General features: G+C 39.3%; 1 protein-coding gene across 32 annotated transcripts in view; it reads right to left on the reverse strand.

Moving 5' to 3' along the window:
* Window positions 1-23,296, reverse strand: part of ANK2 (ankyrin 2) — a 711,894-nt gene that overhangs the window by 46,428 nt on the left and 642,170 nt on the right. For 31 of the 32 annotated variants that reach the window (XM_040328781.1, XM_040328751.1, XM_040328698.1 and 28 more), the window contains 4 exons: window positions 21,980-22,006; window positions 14,091-14,112; window positions 9,354-10,199; window positions 1,174-1,248 (listed from right to left, as the gene is read on the reverse strand). In XM_040328781.1, the coding sequence (XP_040184715.1) occupies window positions 1,174-1,248; window positions 9,354-10,199; window positions 14,091-14,112; window positions 21,980-22,006 (970 nt within the window). The remainder of the gene's footprint in view (window positions 1-1,173; window positions 1,249-9,353; window positions 10,200-14,090; window positions 14,113-21,979; window positions 22,007-23,296) is intronic. The other variant, XM_040328923.1, reaches the window with a different exon arrangement.

Here is a 23,296-nt window from a genome sequence, read left to right on the forward strand (position 1 = left end):
TACAGGGACATGCTCTGTGACATCACTGGCAATAGGACATATAGTGCAGTGATGTCACAACAAGGCCACAGAGACCACCTCCAAATATCTGCACACCCCCTCCCCTTTCCACAGCTTACCTCTGCACCCCCCACCATAGCTCACCCTTGTCCACAACTCATCTTTGCACCCTTCTTCACAAGCTTATCCCTGCAACCCCCGCTACAAAGGAAAAAAACAGCTAAGCTCTGTGGCTCACTTCAATAGCCCCTTACCTCTGCATTCTCCATTTCACATCTTACTTCCCCACCCCCTTCTCAGCTCTGACCCCTGCACCCTTATATCCATCACCTTTCCATCACCCCCCCCCCCCACACACACACTCTTCCATGGCTCTCATCTGCTTACTTCTACAAAAATAACTGTCAGCATCCGACTCCTCTTTAGCACCTTTCATGGCTGCGTCTTATTCTCCACACAGTGAACTTTCATTTGCGGCTCTGCCTCTCCCAGCAAAGTCATCCAGTGGGGGAAAATTTTACATTCGGGCACCAGGCTGCAGCAAGGCACTGATGCCACTCCCCCCATCCATAAACACACTGCACAGCTTTTCCTCTCTTGTTCTGCCCTGAATGCAGGAGTAGAGAAGGGAGCAGCCAGGAGAGGTGCTCTTTTATATGTAAACACAGAAGCAGGATAGATAACAGTAAGCTCAGGGCCAGTGGCGGAACTCCACCATGTTCTGGCTAAGAAAAAAATATATATACACACACGGATGGATGGAGTGGCGAGGGATTAGAATCCTTGTCAGGTTTTTACTGCTTTCTGTGCCCCCGTTAAGGCGATTCCCCCTCTCTATTTGTCCTGTTTACCATTATCATTCAAAGTGAAAGTAAAGGAAAACACACATTTTTGGTTGTCCTCAGAAAAGTAATAGAGGGGAAATGTTCCAACGGGGACACTAGTTCTGGTGACCTGGGGGTCCCCAAGGAATTCCCCTAATTTGTATGGATTTACTCTCACTTCTTGTTTGGCTATGGGACATTTCTGTCATGGGACACAGATTGTGAAAAAAATATGACAGGGGTTATAACCCTCCCTTACTCTATCCAAAATGAAAAAAACGTTTTGCCTATAGTTCTACTTTAAGTTGGGGACATAAAACATCAAGGGAATAGCTTTTTAAATATTTACCAGTCCAGCTAAAGCCCAGGTGGTCAGCAACATAAGCCAGTCTTCTTTCTATTCTCTCTTGATCCTCCTCAAAATCTACAAATGTAAAATAATGATCAGAATAAGTTAAACCAAAATAAGTTGTCTAAAAAAGATAAAGAAAAAAAAAAGATTTAAATCATTCATATATTTCAACAGGAATATTAAAAACCCATTAGTAACATTATTTGTATTTATGAAGCCTATACTAAACTAAATGAATGAGATTTTCTATAATTTCTGCATGGATAAATCACAAAATAATTTATGTTTTTCTCTTAATGCATTTCTAATTTTAGGAAATAAAGCTACCACCTTTTTTCAAAACAGAGTGTATTAAAGAAGAAAACATGAATCAGATCAATGTGAGGCCTGCAGAGATTGACTTTTATTATAACATATTGGCTGTTGAAAATATACAAGTTCAGCTGTGTAGAAATAGAAAATCCATATTACCACATAATGTTTTGATATATAAATGTGTTCTATATTAACCCCTTCCTGCCTACCATCTGTATATAAACCATCCCCAGCACAATGTCTCATCCTGGGTATATGTTTAGAAATATTTTCCCTTTTCAGGTTAAAGAGCTGACACTTTGTGCAGCAAGACGCTCTTAATCCCAGCTGTCATTGATAGCTTAGGTCTTCACTGAAGGTCAGGAACCAATCATGTGATCACTATTTCAGCTATGAGATAGTGATCACATGCAGGCTGGAGGCTTCATTCAGAAAAATGTAATCTTTAGGCTGCAGTGCTTATCTGCGGTGCAATAGGTTTAATGCTGGAATTAGAATACAGTATTTAAAAAAAAAATAACAATTAGAGCATTTTATTAAAACAGTAGCAAATAAAAATAAATATAAAAAATGTGGTATGCAAATTTGTTATAAAATCATTGTCAAGTTAACCAGCGCATGCAGACGCTGCTAAATTTGGCCTGGGCAAGTAGGCATAAATGACCTCTTAACAGGAAAGGGTCCAGCATATAAAATTACAGATGCTGTATAAAAAAGATAAGTTTTCTAATGTCCAAAATATGCATAATAATTTGTGCATAACAGCAAATTTAAGTAGATCTGAATTCAAAAGGTAACAATTTGCTATGTTATAGGGAATATTTATATATGTTAACTGTGCCTCAGCAAAAAAATAAAATAAACTTTTGTCTTGAGTTCCACCTAAAAAATATCAGTGCACTTCCTGGTATAAGAAGATGTCTAATGCCTGGCACACACAGGGAGTTATTTTTTATTTATTTTGGCTCAACCCAGTGGGCTGAACAAAAAAAAAGCCTGACAGATCACTGTACTAACACAAGCAATGTTCATACAGCAATCTCCCCCGCTGAGCTATTGTGTTCTGACAGGGGGACTGTCCTCCTGCCAGAACACACTGATCAGCATCCCCAGTCATTGGCTGCAAGCACTGATCAGATGCCAGTTTTCCAGCATGCTCATCTGATAAAAGTCAGCCGTTAGGCTGCTGTACACACGGGTCAACTGTTGTCAATATTCGTCCTGTGTGTACGAGCCTTAAGCACTCCTATGCCAACAGCCTCAAAGCTGAATATCTGTATGAGAGCTAAGGCACTACTCCCATTAACTGCTAGCTGTAGATCAATTGGAGTGAGATTTGGTGATGTCAATAATGTGCTGCACACTCTTGCGCATGCTGGAGGCTCTGACATGAGGCTGCAAACCTCATCTCCACAAAGCCACAGTGCAAACAAGACAAGTCAAAAATAAGGAAACAGAAGCTGCCAGAAGAATGCAGCCAATACTGATGACTAGTCTTTTGTCCTCTCCCTGCCTTTTTTTAGGCACATCATTAAGAGTTCAGTTTCCCTTTATAAATGTGTTCCTGTAAATCTACTGAGCATTGAATAGTATATTAGTGGGAGAGTAGCACTGTCAGGGGTGACTCTCTGATTCAATTAAAACACTTGTTTTCTTGTATTTAGAAAATGTGTATTTGAACAATATATTGGATATGTCTGTATCTAAGGAGGATACAGAAAACAAAATCTATCAGATGTATCTCACTCCCACATCACCCATCTGAAACTATAAAATGTTTTTGCTGGAGATCCAATTTAAATCTGGCCTTACAACCATAACTTCTAATAGGCATCCATTATATCCAAATACACAAGCTACAACTCCATACCTCAGGCATCAGAAGAACGTGAAAGTTATTTTTATATAATATCTAAATTGCATAAAAAAAGAAAGAAATCATATATAATATAATATATACATTTTCTTTCAGTAAAATTATACACTTTTCAAACAATGAACATTCTCAACAACCATCTGTATTAATAGACTCAACTAACCCTACAAATGAAATAATACTTTCTTACACAAAAAAAAACTATAGGAACACTTTTCTCTACTTCATATTTGTATTAATGTACAAATGATTTTAGTGGTCCCCAATTACTAAAACCATGCTACCAACCCCATGAAATATCATAACCCCCATCTGAAGAAATCTAGCACAAATAAAATGCCTAATTCTCTCTTATGTACTGTAGCTGCTTTTATGAAAGTACTTTGATGTTTGAACAATTTGCCTGGCTTCATGGGATGCTGCTGAGTCCTATACTTGTTTGAAAAATATAAACAGATGCAATGCTTAAAAAATTCTTATTTATTAATACACTATATTGCCAAAAAATATTGGGACGCCTGCCTTTGCACGCACATAAACTTTAATGGCATCCGAGTCGTGGTCCGTAAGGTTCAGTATTCAGTTGGCCCACCCTTTGCAGCTATAACAGTTTCAACTCTTCTGGAAAGGCTGTCCACCAGGTTTAGGAGTGTGTCTATGGGAATGTTTGACCATTCTTCTAGAAACACATCTGTGAGGTCAGGCACTGATGTGAACAAGAAGACATGGCTAACAATCTTGGCTCTAATTCATCCCAAAGGTGTTATATTGAGTTGAGGTCAGGATTCTGTGCAGGCCAGTCAAGTTACTCCACCCCAAATTCGCTCATCCATGTCTTTATGGACCTTGCAACATGTAACAAAGTTATATTTGTGAGGGGGCTTTTTAGGAGATTGTTACCATGCTATTTATGAACCGTGAATAACTAAGCAAAAAACAGTTCCTGTGGTAATCAGGTGTATGAAAGTATTATATAATGATGTGTTTGTTGAGCCTGCTAATAAGTCAAAGAGTTGGTATATTGGTTATTAAACAATTCATTTAACCACTACTCCTAACTAAAGTTAAATCACAATGCATGCTCAAATAGTCTTTGTGGTTTTTAGTGTTGGTCATTGGTTATACTCCTCAAAAGGAAAATGGTCGATGGCCACCAATTATTTTATAACTATATTACATATTTTCTTGTTTTAACCATACACTGAAGAAGCTTTCTGCAGAATTTTTCCTACTATAATTTCCAACCCAAAACCATAACATTTTTTTTTGTAAAACACATGTGTATATATGGTGAGAAAATATGTGGCAAGTAAACAAAGGGCATTCTATGCAGGCCTTCACAGTGAACCTGATGAATTTTCAATCTTGAGATATTTTTTCTTTTTTCTTTTAACAAACAATCATGATGTTGTCAACATAAAAACAGACAAAACATGCACAAACAAAACCAATCACAACATCTAATGTTTCACAAAACACATAAAAAAATCTATGACATGCATAATAGAGGGAATTCCACGTTTGTGGCAAATACCTTGTACATTATAATGGCTATGATCATCTGGAATGCGTTCAATTTGAGTTTCAATTGACTCATCCCATATTGGTCTTGAATCAAAGATGTCTTCTTGGATGCTAGGCTGAGTTTCAATCACTGTAGCATTCTCAATGACTGAAATTTCAAAGGCACTACTCTCATCATCAGATACTGGCTCTTGTTCCTTTTCAGCCTGAGTGAGTCTGTCTACCAACTTTGAGGCTTCATCACTAATTTCTTCAAAGAAATCTATAGAGTTCTTATACATTTCAAAGAATCTTTCCTGTTCACTTGTTTCTGTTTGGGAAAGTGATGAATCCTTTGTTTTCACTGGCAGTCTTGAAGTATATGACTTTGGCTTAGTTACTTCAGTACTTTCTCCTTCAACAATTTGACTTGTTTTTTCTGTAAACTCACAGTGGGACTCTGTACAGCTACTTGTTTTAGTTGCTTTCATTTTAGAATCTGATATACTGGCATCAGACTCAGATTTGCTTCTGCAATCTTGTTTTACAGGGAGTTTGTTGTTATGTTCTATGGATTTCACATCTGTAAATGTAAAGCATTGCTCAGATTTTGCCGTCGTTGATTTGACAGGGATTTTAGACTTTGGCTTTTGGTCTTCCACAACTGGGCTTTCTGTAGATAATCTATCTTCAGTAGGAACAGGTGATGGTGATGAATGCTCCTCAGATACTGAAGAAGTAGACCTTATAGGTATTTTTGATTTTGATGCATGGGCAGGACTACATTCTTTGGCTGAAGTTGCCATTTCAATTACTGACTTTTGTTCTTCTGGTGAAGAATCTGGTGAGTCATCACGTTCACAAGTTTCGAACTTTGGAAAAGTAGTAAAATGTATTTTCATATCCACCACAGATTGCTCTGGAGATGATAAAGAAGAACCTAATGAACTCTCAAAGCTTTCTTGTGTTCCTGAAATATCTGTGGATTTCATTTCTGCTACAGTTATTTCGGAACTCTCTTTCTTCGATGTTTTTGAAGCTGCAGAAATACCCATTTTAATTGGGATTCTTGATTTATGTTCTACTTTTGCTGTTTCTGAGCCTTTATCATCTGCTGCATCAAAATCGGAGTCAGAAACTGACAGGGTATCAACCGGCGACTCTGTTGTATCTTGCAATACCTCCATTGCATCAGTGTCTACAATAGAAAAGGGGTCAGATAAACTCTCAGGTATTGGAGATTCTTCTTCACCACTTTCCTCTTTAATTTCGTCTGGCAAGCCTTCTCCACACTGCTGACCTATCTGGAAAAAGTGGAAGCTTTCATCTGCATAATTTCTTTTTGTCATATCAATGGCTCCACTGCGAGTCATTTCAAAGAGTTTACCTTCCTGAAACATAAATGGATTTTGCTCAGTGGTTGGTGTACCATCTTCAGTGGGTGTACGTGCTGGAGTGCTGTCAGGGGTTGTTCCTTGTGACTGTTTGTCTACCATTAATCCAAATATTTTTTGCTCCTCCTCTTTCACTCTTGCTTCAAATGCTGCATCATCTTCTCTGATGTCACTCCATGAGTCTGGCTCAGCATCAGATTTAGTGACAATAATTTTCTCACTCTGCCTCTCTGATGTACTTTGTAACACATCATCTCCTTTAAAATAGTCACCACTGGAAGAAGAGCACCTTGGTGTCCCTGTGTCTTGCTGCAAGTTACATTCATCTTGTATACTTGATTCAGTTTGATGGAGTGGAGGTGGTGAAGGTAAAAATCTTTGATCATCTGTTAGTTCTGGAACAATGTCATCACTTGTAAAGTATCCTGCTATTGGGACATTTTCATAAGGACTGGTAATTTCAGGCACATAATCACTACTGTCACACTCAGGGTCATCTTTTTGTGAATTGGGAGAAAACTGTGTTGAACAATGATCATCCTGAAGTAAAATAGTTGCTGTATTATATGCTTCAGTGATGTCAAGATTTACTGGTGTCACAAAAGAACAGTCACTTTGTGTTGCAAATGTTGCATTGTCAAAATATGATGTATGTTGTAGGCACTGACTGGCATGATATTCTGGAGTAATTTCAGGTTTTGTTTCACTTGTATGGTCCAAAACTGTTTTTAATGCTCTTTCCTCTTTTAAATCTTCAGATATTTCACCAATATCTACATAGTTTTGAGCTAATAGGCCTTTAGGGCTCATTGGTTCAGCAGAATCTATGCCCTTCACTTCTGTTAGATCAATAGTGTCTTTCTTTTTAGACTGAATAATTTCGTCTTCTGAAGAGTTAGTACTTCCATGTCTGATCATCTCAGAGTCCATCGGTTGCATGTCAGATTCAACAGGAGGATGTTCTTCTATAGAAAATGCATCTTTTGCATGTGTAATTGGCTGAAAAGTAGTTTCTTCAGGGCTTGAATTAGACTCTACACTCAGTGGAAGAGGAGATGGAGGCTGAACCCTGATAACAGGATCCATCAAGAGACCAGAATCAGCTTCTTTCTTCAGCTGTGTTAATTCAGGTTCACTTTCTGAAGAGGAAGAGCTTTTTCTGCTTTCCACAGACATTACTACAATTTGCACATCTTCATCTTGCACTAACTTGATGCCATGTACTTCAGTGTCATCTTCATGTGAAATATCCAAATCAGATACTACCGAACATTCTTCTTGTCTCATTTCTCTTTTATATTCTCTTTTCTGCTTTGCTTCTTGCTCAAGTTCATCAAACATTTTAACCTTTGTTACCATTTTAAACATTTCTTCTTCAGGAGTAAATCTTTTCTTTGGCTCAGATTCAGAATCATCTTCTTGCTCCTCTGAAACCTCTGGAATCATGCCGGGCTTTGGAGTCATAGAAAATGCCTGTGCATCCTGGGATTTGGGTGTAACCTCATAGCTTATTTCTTCAGAACTGGGTGTGTCTGGGGAAAGTGGACTCTTTCCCGAGCTTTCCATAAGTGATGTTTGTTCAATGCTATCATCCTCATTACTTCCATCTGGATCTCTTAAAAGTCTTGAACGATGAATCAGCTCTGCTGCCAAATCTGCTTTTAGATTAGAGTGAAGGGCTGAACCTATGAGAATACTAGACTTAATCTTCTGCTCCACCGGGCTACTCTCAAGAGAATCACTGCATGGTGATTCTTTTGATGGACTTGGTTCAAGTGAATCCGGTGTTTTGTGAGAAGAGTTGTCTTCTAACACTGGGCTTGCTTCCAGTGAATCTTTGTCACTCATTGCAACTGACTCATCTGCCATGGGACTACTCACATCATCATCTTGTAGAATTTTTGAAGATAGATTAAGTTCTAGACCTTGAGGACTTTTGACAGTATAAATGCTGTCCTGTGTTGCTGAACCTGTACATATGGATGTTTCTATAGATTTTGTAGAGTTTACAGTTTCACTTATGATAGTCTGGTCCTGTTTCACCAAATCTTCTTTATTATCTGATATAGTTTTCTTAAGGGGGTGTGTGTCGTTTTCAACAGCTTTAGTCTCTTTCATATATGTAGTTGTTTCTGATGGCTTAAGGTCATCAGATTTCTTGGGTGAAAATGAGAGGCTTTCAGGACTCGTGCCTGGAGTTTCTGCAAGACCTTCGTGTTTAAAACTATCCTCTGAACTCATATGAGGTGTACCTTCCAATAAACTGCCACTTGGAGAATCTGCAGGTGCTTCGTGTTTCAAGCTGTCTGAGCTGTCATCATATGTACCACTTTGTAAATGTAAAGCAGGTATGAATTCATCTGACTCATATTCAGTAGGGAATGATATATTAAATGGACTAATTAAAACCTGATCTAAATTTAATTGGGCACCTTCAGTTTCTGGAAGGTGCTTAAATTGTAAATATTTATCATTATCCTCAAGTTCCTCTTTAATAACATCAGAAAAATCTGTAGATGTTTTTCTATCAGGACTGATTTGTGGATCTACATCCTGGTCACTAATGCTCACTCTTAACCGGATACTTGATTTTTCTTTAACAGCTTTACTTTCAACTAGTGAACCAGTAGGTTCTTTCTTAATGTGTTTCTGCATCTCTACCTCAGCAATAGAAAGAGATATTTTGCTTTGCCCATACGTTTTGATGTGTTCAGAAACAGATTTCAATTGAACAGAGTCTAGGTGGGATGAAGGTTCATTTTCCTCATAGTGTAAACTTGGTTCTTTTTCTGAATAATCCAAATTATACTTAGCATAGTCTGAGCTATCAGTCATTAATTTTTCTTTTAATTTATTTTCTATAGAGGTCTGTTTTTGTACTGATGATTTTACAGTTTTGTGTTCAAACAGCCCAGACTTCGCTTTAGAGGGGTCATGACCTGACTGGAAAGCTTTCATTAACTCACGCACTGACATGATTTCCTCTAGTTGCTCAGTTTTAGATGAAGGAGAAACAGGTGGTTGAACTACAGGGACAATGTTTTGCTGCTTTGTTGGCTCACTTACAACATCTTTCAACTGTGGCTTACTTGATGTGCTTGTTACTCCCTTTTGCTCTTCCTCAACTCGCTTTTGAAGTGCTTTTACTTTGTCTTTAATTGATCCAATTGGTGTCTCCTCAATCACAGGAGATACCTCTTTTACACTTGGAACAACTGTTGGAGTAAGACCTGTTTCGTCATCTAATGACTCTTCAGAACTAAACTTTGTTAGACTTGCACGGTCACTTGCATTTTGGAGTTCTTCTCTTTGTCTCTCCTTGAGTTTTCTGCGTACTGGTTTTTTTATTTCTAATGGCAGTTTTCGCTGCTCCTTTTTCTCTGTTTCAGTTCCAGGAATAGCTGCTGAATCAGTTGAATAAGAATTTAGGTCATTAGTAAGGTAATTTACCATTTCATTCATATCAGATTTTACTTTTGGTTTATGACCTCTATCTATTTTAAATTCTATGCATGGTATCTCCGCATCTTCAAGTAGTGCATTTAGTTTGGCTTCTTCAATTTCATCATCCCCTAAAATAACCCATTCTTCATCTCTTTTATGTGATTTTGAGGAATGAGCACCATCATGTAATGATTCTTCTCTGGTGTAAGTTCCAGTTCTAAGAATTTTATTCACTTTTTCTAAATCTTCTTTGACTTTTTCAACTATTTCAAATGGTTCCCCAGGATCCTCTTCTGACTTTTCAAAGTCCTTGGCTTTGAGGGTACCAGGTTTCTGTGTGGCATCAATGGTTAGTATTGCGCTCATTTTAATAAGATCTTGCTTCATCTCACAGACTTCAGACAGCAAATCGGGGCTTGCTAGCACTGGCTCATCATTGACAAGATGGCTTTTCAAGATGGACGTTTCTGTGGATTCTGTCTCTTCATCATCTTAGAGATGAACGAGAAATATTAACATAAAATGGCAATAAATAAACAGAAACTGAATAATGTAATCATGAAGGAAATAATCACTTCGGTTGAGGTGGGGGGAGTGATTGGAATGGGCTGGTGTAGTTGGTGGATCCAAACAGTCTTGAACGTCATGCTAAAGGAAACTGGGAAGGAAAACGGGCAGGAAATAACTTGCTTAGAATGCGCACTACACCACATTCACGCATACAACACAACAAGGACAAAAACAAATTTAAGACAATACATCAAATGAAAAAATAAACTAACAAAACAAGACAAAAATGGGATTTTTGAACAAAGGCATCTCAAGATTGTTTAGATGCTATACAATCAATAGAAAGAAAAAGAAGTAACAGAAGCTAAGACTGTAGATTGTCGATAGCCTATAAGAGAAAGCCAGTGGTAGCGAACTGCCAGAAAAAAACAGGTTAAAAGGACTGGTAGAAAATGTATATTTTTTAAAATGTGGCATCATTTATAGAATATGTATATGTCAGTGTTTGAATATACTATAAATAGGCTTTTGCTGTCAGAGAGGTTTGCAGAAGAACCAATTGTATCCCATTGGTAAGCTTGGTTATTACCAAGCTTTTTGTATCAGCAAAAATGTAGTTGTTTTACTTCATTAATGCTTTACTTTAGCTTCACTTTTACTCTATTTTAAATTAGTAATACAATTAGAACATAAAGTCGGGTTACAGTATTTTTCCAAGCTCAGGGGGCAGAAGTATTTTAAGGGGAAACCCCCTCATATGCAGACTTATACTCTGCCAGGAAAAATTTCCTGTATGCGCTACACACTGTCAGCCATCTCCATGGTGCATTTAGCAGAACTGTATTCTTTACTGTACTGCAATGGCCTGTAACAGCTGTTGGCAAAACACACAAGCAAGAAAACTTATAGCACTGTGGAGATCACTGTCAAGTGGCAAGTTGAACCCCCTTTGAAGGATAACTTAGCTGATTACTAAGATCTGTTTTGACTGGAATTCCCCTATTCATTGCTAAGTATTTATAGCCAATATAAGATGGTATTGAAGGTTGGAAAATTAAGATATTTATTTAACCCTCTTCTGTTCTGCAGAGCAATCATGTACCCTGTCCAAGACAATCAGTAGGGCACCAATAGACACAAGATGAATGTTGAAATATCCAACCACTGCACTGTTAATCTGTAGAAACACTGGCAAATAAACAATAGTTTTGGCCTAGTGTGCATGCTTGTGTATTAAAAATATAATCTTGTAGTTGGTCTTATTTTGGGGCAAGGCTGGCTTATCAAAGGTTATATGAATGTTCCCTGTTTAACTTTGATTAAACAACAAATCATCTTATGTCTATGGTTATCTTAAATTGTCTTTTTAGATAAAAGAATGCAATCCTCTCTTGCAGCAAAAGAGCTGGTGACAAAATTACAGGAACCAGCTGCAAACCAGACTTCCATCTAGGAAGGAATCATGGGAGGAATGATTGTCTGCAACTGTGTTTTTATGTTTATAAGGTGGAGGCATGGTTCTCTCTGGAAAATCTTCATATGGTTGAGAACATATAAGGTGTGGTTTGAATTGAAAATCAAAAGGTAAAAAAGGAATATTTATGGCTCAACAGAAAATGATTTGAAATACAAGATGTTATGCACAGCAAACAAAAGGTCAGAAACATCCACACAGAACACACACACGCTGTATATGTAAGTCAAGTTATTTCCATGCAAAGCAAAGGGGCTACAAGTTCAGGTTATGTTTGCCATCATAACCTGGAAATAAAATGATATAAAAGGAAATGTGCAACATACTGTGGTGAAGTGCAGAAGTTATTCTTTTTGATCTATGAACGATGTCATAGTCAGGATCTGACAATTTGGAAATAATGCCTTTTACTGGAAGGGCTAGTGAGCCTAACAGAGTTGCTGTGTTTATGGCATCTCAGGTAATATGATATTCTTGGTTATTTTTATATTTAGTGTAACTACTGTGGAATACAATGTTCTTCTGAAAATTTTAGTTGCTTGACTGCGAAGCTGACCCTCTTTTTATAATACTTTTTTTTATTGCAGCCCAGAATAAAAACAAGATAAGTATTTCTGATTTTTCTCTGATTCTGCATACCTGTTTTAAGTCAGTGTAACTTTCATTAAATGGCTTTTAATAAAAAAGTTATATTTACACTACTCTACACACATTCAGTACCTGCTTCCTGAATGTGGGCTGTATTTTTCACACAGCAGGACTTGTTGTCAGTTGCACTCCAGCTCAGACTAATACTAACCAAAATTAACCTTTGAGAAATGTTTTACCTTAGCCTACCATAGTCAAATCACCAACTGCACTTCCTAGTTGAGAAGTATATGTAGACTTGCAGGTGTCTGGAATTATTGCCAAACTCTATGACAATGAACTTGCCAGAGGATTCCCCAAGGGATGTAAGAAGCCAGTGATGGACTCACACTATGATTCTGAACCTGACAAAAGCTATGCTAGTAAGTTTTCTGGTTCTAAGCTCAAAGACATAGGCCGCAACGAATCATCTGATAAGAAGCTAAGGGCCAGATCCTCAAAAAACGGGCTTAACTTAAATATTCCGATTTAAGTTACACCGCCGCAAAATTTCTACCTAAGTGCCCGATCCACAAAGCACTTACCTAGAAATTTTGAGTGGAGTAACTTAAATCGGGCCGGCGCAAGGCGTTCCTCATCATCAGGGGGCGAATCCCATTTAAATGAGGCGCGCTCCCGCGCCGGCCGTACTGCGCATGCTCGTGACGTCATTTTCCCTGCGGGCATAGCGCGAAATTACGTTATGTCGGGCTTTGTGGATCGCGACGGGTCAATAAAGTTGCGTCGGGAAAAAAAAACGATACGGCGGCAAAAAAAAAATCCAAAATCGAAAAAAAAGCGCGGCGCGAGGAAGAAGGGTCTGCTTTTACATGGTGTAAACAGTTTACACTTTGTAAAAGCAGCCCTAATTTTGCACTTGCAAACTAAAACTTACGGCGACAAAACGAAGCATAATAGCTTCGTGGATCGCCGTAAGTCCTAATTTGCATACCCGAAGCGGCATTTCGACGCGAAATGCCCCCAGCGGCGGATGCGGTACTGCATCCTAAGATCCGGCAGTGTAATTCAATTACACATGCCGGATCTTCGTCCTAACTATGGAAAACTGATTCTGTGGATCAGTTCCATAGTTAGGACAAGGGATACGATGGAGTAACAGCAGTTACTCCGTCGTATCTCTTTTGAGGATCTGGCCCTAAATTCCTTTATAGACGAAATGCAGAATATATCAAATTCTGATTTAAGTGGATTGTCTAATTTTCCTACAGGTAGTGTATTTTCCAGGTAGCATAAGTGGTGACTGATTCTACTTGTTGCCTTGACTTGCCTTTGAACTTCACCACAGTAATGTTGACTGTCATCTAATGCAAGGAGACAGTATCTGTTTTGACCAAGCATCACAATGTCCATTTAATTAGGGTTAGAGGTAATGCCAGGAGAAAACCTTTCATGAGGACAGCTGGTGATGCCAGACAAACTGATACAGTAATTTAGCTGGTTAATGATATGATAATGTCATGTCAACAGATGCACAGCAGAACATAAAATGGAATGGGCGTTGTAGCAGGAATAACAGGGAAGGTAACAGGATAAGTCAGTAACAGGGAGTAAGGGTTTTAACAGTTTAAACAGTATTGTTATAGCTTACATCCCTGCATAAGGTTACTGGTACAGTGCTAGTATATTATGTGTAGCATTTTCATTAAAGCAGCATTAGTATTAGTTTAGTGAAAATTAGCCTGCTTGAATACTACATGCTTTAGTTTAACAAAACAAAATCATTTATAGCAATATAAAATATATAACTTACTTTTCTCAGAGTTGAGATTTCCCTAAAATAAAGTAAAAGTGGTGAATAAATAAAAAAACCATACAGAAATGATTATAAATATTAATAATAATTCATATAATAATAAAATATTTGCAGGTATAATATGCCAAGAATAATTATACAATACTGTTACCCATCAGTGCTCAGCTTTCTGTCACAGCTTTCGATGTATCTTACTGAGAGTTGGCTCCTTGCAGAAAACATACACCTTTTTCTACAAATGGCAGCGTATGTTTCAGCTGTACCATTCCTATACTTCCACTTGAATCTATGCATATTCTCTCTCAATACACATGGGTCTCTTTAATGTATCTAATACATTGCCATTGCTACCTGACCTCTAAGTAAATTTTCCTAGGCCTTAGAAAGACACTACTCCACAGAAAAGTAGTACTGTAGCCTAAGGAATGAGACACTTCCAGGCCTCTGTTCAATTTCTGGTACTGGTAAGTAGAATGAGCACATTTTTCTATGGAATGTAAAAAAAAAACTTTACATAGTTAAGAGTGGCCCATAACCCTGAAGCTGACATTGGCATCACCCACAGTGAACAAAGACTGCAGCTTCAACGCTCCCCACAGCCCTGGTATGCTCAGCATAGGCACAGCAAGGTTTATAGTGGTCACATGTTCACAAGAATAAAAACACTCTAGGGTATTTAAAAGCTTTGTTTTTTTATATGGAATATAGCATTATTTTATAAAAACAAATGTCTGCACAACCCTCTGAAAATGTTTAACCTTGTGGATTCACATATACCTTAAAGTGGATGTAAACCCCATTTAGGAAATCTGACCTAGGCACATAAATCTGTAGTGTTTACTCATCTCTCTCCAAAGCCCTAGGTCCCGTGTCTTTCTGCTGCTATGTTCTGACAAGCTCTCCGACACAGGAGAGCAGAGCAGCTGGAAACTTGTGTCAGGGATGTAACTTAGATTTAGATAAGCAGAGAACTTGTCTATTCACAGCACAGCTGTGCAAGTTTCTTTTGTTCCTCTGTACAGGGGGGTGTGTGCCTTTCGCCCAATCAGCTCTCACACAGTGTAAGTCCAGATTCCCCTCCCACTGCTAAAACAGGAAGAGAAATTTCTAACACAATGTGCACTTTCTAATGTGCATTTTTATAGCACTGATCAATGTAATAATGTCACTGGTCCCCAAAAAGTGCCACTTAGTGTCAGATTTGTACACCACAACGTAAAACTGCAGACCGCCACCATTACCAGTAAAAACAATAACAAAATTAAAAGTACCAAAATCTATCCGCTATTTTGTAGACGCTATAACATTTGCGCAAACCAATCAATATACGCTTATTGCATTTTTCTTAACAAAAATATGTAGCAGAATACATATTGGCCTAAATTAAGCAATACATTTGTTTTTTTTATATATTTTTTGGATATGTATTATAGCAGAAAGTAAAACATATTGGTTTTATTTCAAAATTGGCGATATTTTTTGTTTATAGCCAAAAAATTAAAACTGCAGAGGTGATGAAATACCACCAAAAATAAACTCTATTTGTGGGGAAAAAATAGGCTTACATTTTGTTTGGGTACAGCATCGCACGACCGTGCAATTGTCAGTTAAAGCAACGCAGTGCCCTATCGCAAAAAATGGCCTGATCATTAAGGAGGTATATCCTTCCGGGGCTGAAGTGGTTAAAGATAAAATAGGAGAACTGCAATGTTATAATGTGAGAAACATGGGGGATACAATTATATGACCTCTCCTTTTGAATGCTAGTTGCCCCACTGTCATGTTAATCTAATAGCATCAGTACTTGTTGAGTATCAAGCATTAGGCTCAATTCACAAAGCTAACACACTAGAATAAGTATCTTTATTTTCAAAAAACAAAAATAAGACAGTTATTTTCAGCTGAGTCTAATAACATTTGAAAATTACACGTACATGGCTGAAAATGGAGTGCCTTGAGGTGACTATACAATCCAATTGTACAACCTACTTTAGATCTACCATTAACTATGTAGTACAAAGGCCTGTCTGATTTGATACTACTTCCCACTGAGCATACGCATATATAGAAGTGGGTCTTTATCCGTGAGGTTGCATATTCAGGGGTTGGACAAAAATATGGAGACACCAGGAAAACAACTAAATTGTTACTTAATATGGTGCGTAACCGCCTTTGGCATCCAAGACGGCCTGAATTCTCCTGGAAATTGACAAATATAAGTCTTGGATGGTGGATAATGGATTCTAGGGAAGGTGTGAGCCTTCATCTACATGCTTGTCAAACCACAAAGTGACAACATCAGCTGTGTGAATCAGAGCTTTATCATCTTGGTAAATAGCGCTGTCTTCAGGAAACAATGTCTGCACCATGGGGTGCACATGGTTGGCTAAAATTTGTAAAGAGTCACTGGCAGTGACTTTACCTTTTAAAGTGATGATGAGGCCAGAAGAATACCAAGATATGGCTGCCCAAACCATAATTGCACCGCCACCATGCTTTACCATTCACACAAAACAGTTCTGATCGTATGATTGGGATGTGTTCGCCACGTATAAACACCTCTGGCAGTTGGAAAAAGTGTGAAGCTTGATTCATCGGACCATATTACAGTCTTTATTGATCTATGGTCCATGATTTATGGGTGTTGCACCACTGTTAGCATTAATATTGATCACTAGTGGTTTGGCAATTGCAGCTCGCCCATTAATGTTTTTCTTATGGTGTTCAAAAGAATGTGGAGAAAGGGATATAGCCTGTTTTAAGGCCCCCTTTCCATCATGGGATGGTGGTGATAGGAGTTTCTAACCCCCCATTGATTAATTTCAATGGTGGGGTTTTGTAATAGGTCAAAAAAGGTCAGCTGATTGGGAATGTTCTGGAAGTTCTGGGGGTCCCCTAGGATAGGTCATTTATAGTCACCTGCCCCCCTAGAACATTACAGAAATTCCCAGGACTCCTATTTAAGCGGATTGCTGAGGTGGGTCTTTGCCATTCGCCAGAAGGATATTTGATGAGCGCCCCACTGATTTTGGCTGATTTTGTTTACAGCTTTAAAGTATTTATTGATTAAAAGTATTATGGTGAATTGTGAATTGTTTATATTTGGAAAAAATGTATAAACAAGGCCGCGGCCATTAGTAACCAAGTTTGGTGTGTCTACGGTTCTTTGTATGTTTGGAGTTAATGCCGCCTACGTCCCAGCACAGGGACAAGCTCTCGCCAAGAGGTCCGGGACTGGTGCCAATGATGGGGAACTGCAAGGCCCAGTTCCTGATCACCTGATTGCTCTGATAGCTTCTGATTGGCTATCATGCTGATCAGTCACTTTACAGCCCAGAAAGAAAAGAAGAAAAGGAAAGAAAAGGAAAACAAGGAATCTAGGTCAGAATCTTGATCTAGGTCAGTGTCGAACTTAAAGTCAATGTTGGGGTCAAAGGTCATGGTCAGAGTCAAAGGTCAGAGTCAGTGTATTTTAGGTATGATTAAAAACACAGCATATTTCAAATTTAGTATCGATGTCAGATAGTGTCAGCGTGTTTTATGTAGGATAAAAAGAAAGTAAAATGTGCATTATTGTTTCTGGATCCCACTACTGGTAAAAAACAACAAATATATACAAATATGTGGTATTGCTTCAATTGTCAAGAGCAGAATTCATTTGGGAGGTAGTTTATGGCAATAGCAAGACATATACAGCTAAATATGAAAAACATATGTATTTTTTACTCTTTTTGTGAATGTTTTGCTTTGATAACAAAAACGAATTCAGGAGATATCCATTACTATTTACCACCAAATGAAATTCCAATTTGCCCTGAAAAAAAAAACTTAGTGGATACACTAAGTAGTTGCAATTATATGTACAGGTAGCAAAACAATGTTCAGGCATTAATATTTGTTTTACCCTCCTTCATGAAAGAGTTAAATGGTTTGTCTAGGTTTTTCCTTATATTACATAATCTTCGTACATCTAAAGGAGCTTGTACAGAGATTGTACAATTAGATTGTACAGTGTATGGCTAGCCTGAGGATGGTGTTGAAGCAAAAATAAACCCTAAAATTTCATAAAACAGTTGCATTCAGGGTATGTTGTAAGTGGTAATGGGTTAAGTTGTTTGTGCTCTCAACCATACTGTCAAGTCATCAAATGGCTAAGTCATAATGGATCACATGTGCAGCACTATGGCAACTGCAAATCAAACATAGGCTTATATGGCAGATTCCATGGCTGTAAAGGATAGGAGGGTTTAGTTCCACTTTAAATCTTTGTGAATTGACCTTTATTTCCGCAAAGTTTTGACTTCACTTTCACTTCAGTGACTGCATGGATGTATTACCATTTATATTATTATTATTATTATACAGGATTTATGTAGTACCAACAGTTTACGCAGCACTTTACAATGTAGAGGGGGAACAGTTCAATCACAATACAGCTTAGTACAGAAGGAACAGTATGGCTCTGCTCATGGGAGCTTACAATCTAAAGGGAGGGGGAGCTGGTACAAAAGGTAATAGCTGCAGGGGATGATCTGATGGAGGTGACTCGGGTACAGTTCCTAGGTGGTGGTGGGGTAGGCTTCTCTAAATAAGTGAGTTTTCAGGGATTGCCTAAAGGTGAACAGGGCAGGGGCTGATCCGACATACTGGGGCAGGGAGTTCCATAGAATGGAAGAGGCTCTGGAGAAGTCCTGGAGGCAAGCATGGCAGGAGGTGACAAGGGAAATAGAGAGCAGGAGGTCTTGGGAGGAGCAGAGAGGACGATTTGGGCGATATCTGCAGATGAGGTTGGTCACGAAGCTGGGGACGATGTTGTGAATGGCCTTGTATGATGTTGTTACTATTTTGAATTTTATATGGTGGGGTAGGGGAAGCCAGTAAAGGGATTGGCAGAGAGGAGCAGCAGTCACAGATCGGTTAGTAAAGCATATTAGATAGCAGCAGAATTCATAATAGACTGAAGGGGGGATAGCCTGAGTAAAGGTAGGCCAGTGAGGAGAGAGTTGCAGTAGTCATGGCGGGAAATAACCAAGGAGTGAATACGTTGTTTTGTGGTGTCATTAGTCAGGAAGGGGCAAATTCTGGAAATATTGCAGATGTTAAGGCGGCATTATGTAGCCAGTGATTGGATGTGGGGGCTGTAGGAGAGGGTGGAGTTTAGGATTACACCCAGCACCTTGGCATTTGTGGGGGGACCAATGGTTGTGCTGCTGATCTAAATGGTAAAGTCATGGGGGGGGGGAATTGGAGAGGAGGAAATATTGCAATTTTAGAAAGATTGAGTTTAAGGAAGTGGTGTTACATCCATACTGATATGTTGCTCAGTAAATTTGTGATACGTTAGGAGATTGAGGGGGTGAGTAAAGGAGTGGAGAGATAAATCTGGGTGTCGTCAGCATAGAGGTGGTATTGGAAGTCATGGGATGTTATCAACTTGCCCAGGGAAAAGGTATAGAGAGAGAATAGGAGGGGCCCAAAGACAAAACCTTGGGGTACCCAAACAGAAAGAGGAAGAGGAGCGGAGGAGATGGTGTTGTTTGTGACACTGAAAGTGTGCTGAGATAGGTAGGAAGAGAACAAGGAAAGAGCAGAATCACAGAGGCCAATGGAGTGGAGTTTGTTGAGGAGGAGTGGGTGGTCAACTGTGTCGAAGGCAGCAGAAATTTCTAAGAGTATGAATATGGAGTACTGGTCATTGGTTTTAGCAGTTAGCATGTTGTTGGTGAGCTTTAGTAAGGCAGTTTTAGTTGAATGTTGTGGGCAGTCTGTATGGGATCGAGAAGGTTGTTGTCAGTGAAGTAGAAGCTCATACAGTTTGACAAGACGTTCAAGAATCTTGGAAGCAAATGGGAGCAGAGAGATGGTCTTAAATCATTCAGACAGGTGAGGTCCGGTGAGGGCTTTTTAAGTATGGGGGTAACCAGTGCATGTTTGAGCGTGGAGGTAAATATGCCGGAAGAGAGAAAGAGGTTAAAGATGTTATAGTTACAGAGTTTAGGATAGAGCAGGAAGGTGGACGCAGTAATTGTAAGAGGACAGGGTCTAGGGGACAGGTGGTGAGGTGGACCCTGGAAAGGAGTTTGGCAACTTACTCAGTGGTAACAGAGATGAAGGAGGAAAGTATTAAGTGTGGTGTTGGACCTGGTGTGTTGGTTTTGGGAGGAAGCTGGATGCTGATTGCAGGGATTACGTTTTACTCCACGCTCACTCAAGAACATGGCTGCGTCTCTTGAGACTTCTGGTGTTGTCTGTTTACCAGGGTTGTACATGGCAAGGCCCGGCTCTGCACGTAGAAAGAAGAGCGAGTGTGTCCAGAAAGGGTGACAGTATGTTGTTGTAGATAGAAGTGGTCAGGTCTGGGCAGGACAGGGGTGCAATTTCATCAACAAAGCAGTCAGTAGCAAAATGAAGAAGGGAAGTGTTTTATGTCAGTAACTTAGAAACTAAGCATGACTGTCTGGCAGTACACATCTTTCAAAAGGTAGCCAGCAGTGGCAGCCTTGGTACTTCTCTTAGGCCTTGTACACACGGCCAGACATGTCCGATAAAAACGGTCCGCGGACCGTTTTCATCGGACATGTCTGCTGGGAGGTTTTGGTCTGATGTGTGTACACACCATCAGACCAAATTCCCCGCGGACAGAAAACGTGGTGACGTGGCGGCGACGATGACGCGGCGACGTGCGCGACCCAGGAAGTTCAATGCTTCCACGCATGCGTCAAATCAATTCGCCGCATGCGCGGGATTTTGGGCCAGCGGACATGTCCGATGAGTCGTACTAACCATCGGACATGTCCGACAGACAGGCTTCCAGCGGACAAGTTTCTTAGCATGCTAAGAATCTTTTGTCCGCTGGAAACCTGTCCTCTAGGCCGGAAAACTGTCCGGTAGGCTCTACACACGGTCAGACATGTCCGCGGAAACTGGTCCGACGGACCAGTTTCAGCGGACATGTTCGGTCGTGTGTACAAGGCCTTAGACCCAATTACTAATGTGCATACAATGTAAGGGTTTTACTTTGTTGAGTGATAGCAGTTTGCAAAGGATCAAAATATAATTATAGGGACTTTCCAAAATGATTTAAGATGTTCCCCTATCTTTTCCAGGTATGAATGGAGGTTGCTCCAAGCTACTTTTGCCATTTATGGGAAATTTCAACGGTTCTAGGATCCTTCTGCAACTACAATGGGATGACACATTGGCTATAATAGAAAACAATACATTTAAGATTGATCTGTTGGGTTTTAGAAAAGAGCTAAATGCAAAGGTTCCAGGCATTTAGGGTGCGGTCAATATACCTCTGAATATGACATCTTAGGATCCCTTACTCTTTTATTGTACTTAGAAAGGGCATGTAATCAAACAATTAATGCAATGACAAAAATTAAACAAGTTATTACATGCAAGATCAGTAAAATGTTTATATTTAAAACTCAAAATTGAGTGCAAAAGTGAAGAGCCACAAATCAAAGCTCATCTGATGGCAATCCGATCACGGGAAACATTTAATATAATTCAAAATGAAGACTGATATTTTAGTTACAGGTTAAGCCTGGTGGCCTGCACCAGTCCCTGGTGTCCTATACATCTTGGATCTTCCACACAAACCTATGTGTGCTCCAGCACATTCTGTTGCAATCTCCATGATACACAAGAAATGTAGAATTAAACTCAAAAAGTTGAGTGATCTCATACTGACAAAATCAAGTGTGCAGAAACTCAAGCACAAAAATATCACAAAGCAGAGTCATTGAGAGATTTATGAAGCTGTCAGGTGCATTAACTGCCACAATCTGCCAAAAATAAAACTCTCAGGTTTGAGGTAGACTACCTGTTTTAAAGATAACTAAATGAGAAATACAAAATGTATCCAAACATTATATTACCTCATCTTCTTGATCTGATTCAGATTCCTTCATAATACAAGATGGCAGGTAGATAGGATGGTAAAAAGAGAGAGAAAAACAATTAAGTATAAATCACATTTAAGTAGAACTCCAGCCAAAAACGACAAGACAAACAAGAGTCACCCTTTAAAAGACAAAATTAATATTCACTTTCAATCTATAGCTCTCCCCTGTAATATTTATTTTCTGCCACAAGATGGCCTCGATTCACGTCTTCTCAAGCCCAGACTGTCCTGCATCTACCCCAGTCTGTGACTGGACAATGAAAAGAGGAGCAGCACAGCAATTATGCTTTCTCCTTCTAGTAACATGCTTCTTGTCAGTAAATGAACCGGTTGATTACTTCTGCTGTTTTTTACTCTCACATACAAGATCAGATCCATATACTGCTTGCATAAAAAAAATACATTTAATGTTGTATTAAAGATTATACTATAAAAGGTCTGCTGCGCTAATTAATATTAAATATATAAATAAACAAATAGTCCTTCAAGCTGCCAGCACATAAAAATGGATAAAAAGGTGCAGTGCTTAAAGATAAAGGGCCAGATTCAGGTAGAAGTGCGGCGGCGTAATGTATCGTAGATACGTTACACCGCCGCAAGTTTTCATCGCAAGTGCCTGATTCACAAAGCACTTGCGATGAAAACTACGCCGGCGGCCTCCGGCGTAAGCCCGCGTAATTTAAATGGGCGTGTGCCATTTAAATTAGGCACGCTCCCGCGCCGGACCTACTGCGCATGCTCCTTTTCGAAATCCCCGCCGTGCTTTGCGCGCAGTGAGGTCATTTTTTCGAACGGCGACGCGCGTAGCGTAATTCCGTATTCCCGGACGGCTTACGCAAACTACGTGAATTTTTACATTTCGACGCGGGAACGACGGCCATACTTTATACAGCAATAAGTTTTCTGTGTAAAGTTAAGGCACCCAAAACGACGACTAACTTTGAGACGGGAAACTAGACTAGCGGCGACGTAGCGAAGGCGAAAATCCATCGTGGATCGCCGTAACTCCTAATTTGCATACCCGACGCTGGTTTACGACGCAAACTCCCCCCAGCGGCGGCCGCGGTACTGCATCCTAAGATCCGACAGTGTAAAACAATTACACCTGTCGGATCTTAGGGATATCTATGTGTAACTGATTCTATGAATCAGTCGCATAGATACTCTGAGAGATACGACAGAGTATATCTCCGCTGTGAATCTGGCCCATAGTCCTGAAGGCGATGAATCCTCAAAGCAGTCTTAAGATGTATCACATATCATGGTAATAAACCCACTTGGTCAGATGTCC

This window comes from Rana temporaria, chromosome 1 (assembly GCF_905171775.1).
Source record: "Rana temporaria chromosome 1, aRanTem1.1, whole genome shotgun sequence".
Taxonomy (NCBI): Eukaryota; Metazoa; Chordata; class Amphibia; order Anura; family Ranidae; genus Rana; species Rana temporaria.